At 48.7% G+C, this 5,006-nt stretch overlaps 1 protein-coding gene across 1 annotated transcript; it reads left to right on the top strand.

The window, feature by feature from the left end:
* Positions 1-2,228: 2,228 nt before the first annotated feature.
* Positions 2,229-2,711, top strand: LOC147410726 (uncharacterized). Its single transcript, XM_086420541.1, has one exon. It carries the CDS (start codon positions 2,229-2,231, stop codon positions 2,709-2,711), a length of 483 nt encoding a protein of 160 aa, XP_086276667.1.
* The last annotated feature ends 2,295 nt before the right edge of the window (positions 2,712-5,006 follow it).

Below are 5,006 nucleotides of genomic sequence, written 5' to 3'. Positions count from 1 at the left end.
GGTCAAAATTGGTAATGACAAGATTCGTGGTAATAGATGCGGACTCAGCCTATAACGCGATCCTGGGGCGGAGGTGGATACATGAGATGAAAGCAGTCCCGTCAACCTATCATCAAGTTATTCGTTTCCCGAGTAAGGAAGAAATAATGGAGATCAGGGGTGACCAGGAGATGGCGCAGAGGTATTTTCACCTGACCTTGAAACAAGAACGAGGCTTTGAGGCCATTCCTCAGAAGAAGAGAAAGGTGCCACCAGCTGGGAGTGAAGCTTCAGAGCAATTACAGAAGCAGCCACAACGGGAGCAGCGGGTAACAGTTGAGGAAGTCGAAGCCGTGGATCTCGGCGATGACGGAGGTCAGCTAGTTAGTATTTGCACCACAATGTTACAGGAGGAGAAGGCAGCATTGCTCCAACTTCTGAGGGCAAACAAGGACGTGTTTGTATGGTCATTGGAGGACATGCCCGGAATAGACCCTTTGGTGGCGTGCTATAGACTAAATATTGATGAAAGCTTCCGACCTGTTAAACAGAAGCCGAGGAGGCTGTCTCCGCGCCTCAGGCAGGGGGTAAATGAGGAAATCGAGAAGCTTTTAAAGACTGGGTTTATCAGGGAAGTAGATTACCCAGAGTGGATAGCGAATATAGTGGCAGTACCGAAGAAGGACGGGAGGGTGAGACTGTGCATCGACTTTACGAACCTAAACAAGGCATGTCCAAAGGATAGCTTCCCGCTGCCAAGGATCGATAGGTTGGTCGACGCTACTGCCGGGCATGAGAGAATGTCATTTATGGACGGTTACTCGGGGTATAACCAGATCCCCCTAGCAGTGGAGGACCAGGAACGAACATCATTCATCATCGAGCAAGGGCAGATCTGTTTTAAGGTCATGTCGTTCGGCTTGAGAAATACCGGGGCCACTTACCAGAGACTCGTGACAAAGATGTTCGAAGGATTAATCGGGAAGACCGTAGAGGTATATATCGACGATTTACTTGTAAAAAGCAAGAAAGCAGAAGACCATCTGACAGACCTCAAGCAAACTTTTGATCGACTGAGGGGTTTTCAAATGAAGCTGAATCCAAAGAAGTGTGTTTTCGCGGTCTCCTCTGGGAAATTCCTCGGGCACATTATCACCAAGAGAGGCATTGAAACAAACCCAGACCAGATCCGGGCGTTGGTAGAAATGTTAAGCCCCACTAACCAAAAGCAGGTGCAGAAATTGGTTGGAAGAATAGCTGCGCTGAACAGGTTCATCTCTAGGATATCCGATAGATGCCGTCCGCTCTTCAAGTTGTTGCAAAAAGAAAAGAATTTCACTTGGGGGTGTAGAGTGCGAGGCAGCGTTCAGCGACCTAAAGAAGTATTTGGGGCAACCACCGATCCTTAACTCTCTAGAGGAAGGAAAGGAGTTGGGAATTTACCTGGCAACAAGTTCATCATCAGTAAGCTTGGTTCTCTTTAAAGTAGATATGGGACGGGAGTACCCTATCTACTATGTCAGCAAAATGTTGGGCCTATCAGAGATGAGGTACACCAGGATGGAGAAGGTGGGATTGTCGCTCGTTTACTCAGCACACAAGCTCAGGCCTTACTTTCTTTCACACCGTGTCCGAGTTGTGACGGATAGCCCATTAAAAGAGATGATGCACAGATCCGAAAAGTCAAGGAGGATGGCGAGATGGGTTGTAATCCTCGGCGAGTATGACTTACAATTCGAGTCACGGACAGCATTAAAAGGATAGGTATTGGCAAACTTCCTCGCTGACTTCCCGATTTGAGATCCGAACTGGGAAGAGTTGGAAAACAAAGACGAAGGGGCGGAAGAAGTGGAGTTGTGGGATAAGCAGGCAGGCTGGAGGATTTTCGTCGATGGTTCATCAAATTACTCAGGCTCGGGGGTAGGAATAGTGCTTGTAACACCGAGCAACGACAGGCTAGAAAAGATAATCAAGCTTGGGTATGGGGCATCAAATAATGAAGCTGAATACGAGGCAGTCATCCATGGGCTAAGAATGGCAAGCGAGTTAAAAATCGATCGGATAAAGTTATATACCGATTCCCAACTTATAGCAAACAAGTGAATGGGAAATTTGAAGCAAAGGACGAACACATGGCGAAGTATCTAATCTCAGTAAAGTAGGAGATTAGGAAGTTCGACCAAGTGGAGATACGCCAGATACCGAGGGATGAGAATAGGCATGCAGATTTGTTGGCTTACATTGCCTCAATGCTAGGGAAAACGGAAGGACAGACTTTACCGGTGGAATACCTGCCTAAAGCAAGCATCCAACACGAGAAAAGGGAATGCGCACAGGTTGGAAGAACCTCGGGATGGATAGAAGAGTTCACACAGTATCTACACTCAAAGGTTCTGCCAGCAGACAAGGGGGAAGCCAGAAAATTACTTCGGCAGGTCGGTAAATATACTCTCGTAAGAGAGGAGCTGTATAGGATGTCCTTCGGGGGACCACTATTCAAATGCCTTACTAAGGAAGAATCAGAGGTCATAATAGCGAAAATCCACGAGAGAATCTGCAGCTACCATTCGGGAGGACGGTCGCTCGCCAATAAGGTGGTCAACCAGGGCTACTTTTGGCCCAGGATGCAGGAAGATTGTAAAAAGTACGTAAGGACCTGCGATCAATGCCAAAAACATGCCCCTATGCATCTGCAGCCGGCCAGCGAACTCCACCCTATGAAGTCACCCTGACCGTTCTCAATATGGGGAATGGACATCGTCGGACCTCTACCTCGGGGAAAAAGGGGTAAGCTTTTCATCCTTGTTGCCACAGATTATTTTACTAAATGGGTGGAAGTTGTTCCCCTCACGCGGATTAGGGAAGAGGAAGTCATCAAATTTACTTCGAAGCACATCATAACGCACTTTGGAATCCCTTATGCGCTGATCTCCGATAACGGAACGCAGTTCAAGGGCAACCGTGTGCAATCGTACTTCAGGGAATACGAAATCCGATCACTACAGTCGTCACCGAGGTATCCACAAGGAAATGGCCAAGCAGAAGCATCCAACAAGACAATCCTCGGGAGCTTGAAGAAGAAGTTGGCGGAACATAAGGGAAGATGGGTGGACGAGCTACACAGCGTCCTATGGGCATACCGGACTACGGTAAAAAGGGCAACAGGTTTTACCCCTTTCACACTAGCCTATGGAACGGAAGCCGTTATCCCAACCGAAATACAGGTTCCTATTGTGAGGACGCAAGTGGCCGAGACGGAGTTCAACGATGAAATGGTGGCTCAGAATTTGGATTGGTTGGATGAAATGGGAGAAATGGTCATAGAGAGACTGGCACGGTACCAACAGGTGCTGAAGAGATCTTATGACAGGAAGGTGTGTCACAGGGAGTTCAAAATCGGCGATATGGTGTTACGAAAGGTATTTTCCAACACCAAGGAAGTCAATAGTGGAAAGCTCGGCCATAACTGGGAAGGACCCTACATCGTGCGCAAAGTCGGGAAAACAGGCGCGTACTACTTGGAGACATCGACAGGGGATGTAATTCAATCGCCATGGAATGTATTCAACTTGAAGAAATACTATCAATAAACAATACTCTTTGCATCTACGCCTAATTGTTTGAGCAAAAGCCTTGGTCCCTCCACGGGGACCAAGCCCAACTGAGGAGTTGGGATAAGGGAAAGCCTCGACCCCTCCATAGGAGCCGAGCCCAACTGAGGAGTTGGTCTGAAGGCAAAAGCCTTGGTCCCTCCACGGGGACCAAGCCCAACTGAGGAGTTGGAATAAGGGAAAGCCTCGGCCCCTTCATATGAGCCGAGCCCAACTGAGGAGTTGGTCTGAAGGCAAAAGCCTTGGTCCCTCCACGGGGACCAAGCCCAACTGAGGAGTTGGAATAAGGGAAAGCCTCGGCCCCTCCATAGGAGCCGAGCCCAACTGAGGAGTTGGTCTGAAGGCAAAAGCCTTAGTCCCTCCACGGGGACCAAGCCCAACTGAGGAGTTGGAATAAGGGAAAGCCTCAACCCCTCCATAGGAGCCGAGCCCAACTGAGGAGTTGGTCTGAAGGCAAAAGCCTTGGTCCCTCCACAGGGACCAAGCCCAACTGAGGAGTTGGACCAAGGGAAAGCCTCGGCCCCTCAACAGGAGCCGAGCCCAATTGAGGAATTGGATTGAAGGTCAAAGCCTCGGTCCCTCATCAAGAGCCGAGCCCAACTGGCGATTTGGTTTGAAGGCTAAAGCCTTGGCCCCTCATATAGGGGCCAAGTCCTGATTAAAGTATTAATTAAGGTAAGGCCGCGGCCCACAAAAATCACCGAGCCTAAGGAGTATGTCAAATAAACGCAGGGCTATTCTAGGAATCTCTACGACGTATACCCACATGGTAGCAGAAGAAAAATAAGTAACAGAGAGAACAGATGACACGAAATATGCAAAAGGTATTTCTAATTATATGGAAGAAAAGTTTACATTTCAAAATTCAAAAATTGTATTACAAAAAAAAAAGATTTATGCATCCGCTTCGATCACGACTTTGGCTTCATCGGGAGCTTGCTCCTCGGTAGGAGCAGCTGAATCTTCGACAGGTGGTTCAGGGGCAGCGGTGGTTCCCACTTCTGGAATCGCCTCCGGCTTCTTTGAAGCAGCCTCAGCTCTCCTCAATTTTGTTTTCAGCTTGTTCTGGCCGTTTCCCAAGCTTCCTCCGAGGAATCCAACTGGGCTTGGAGGGAATTGAGTTGGTCTTGAAGAGCTCTCTCTTGCTCCACCTCCTTCGCCTTGACTAACTCCTCCAATGATGAAAATTTTCCCTCTACCAAAGCCAGGCGGTCTTTATTCTGCTTCAGCTCGGATAGTGCACTATCCAAGCTTTTTTGGAGTTTTTGGGAGCTGGCCGCAGCCATATCCCTCTCAGCCTGGAACTGAAGAATGCGACCCTCCGCGGATTTGAGGTCTTGCGCGGAGGTATCGCTAGCTTCGATGAGTTTGGCCACGGCATGTTGGGCCTGGTAGGAAGAAAGGGAAAAGCGTTAG

Source organism: Akebia trifoliata, chromosome 1 (assembly GCF_017979445.1).
Source record: "Akebia trifoliata isolate Shusen 1 chromosome 1, ASM1797944v1, whole genome shotgun sequence".
Classification (NCBI taxonomy): Eukaryota; Viridiplantae; Streptophyta; class Magnoliopsida; order Ranunculales; family Lardizabalaceae; genus Akebia; species Akebia trifoliata.
Note: the sequence above shows the minus strand (reverse complement) of the source record. Positions and strands in the feature narration are given on the sequence as shown.

Bases quoted from the DNA above. Each gene is read 5' to 3' on its own strand.
- LOC147410726 (XM_086420541.1), top strand. From the start codon at position 2,229: ATGCTAGGGAAAACGGAAGGACAGACTTTACCGGTGGAATACCTGCCT.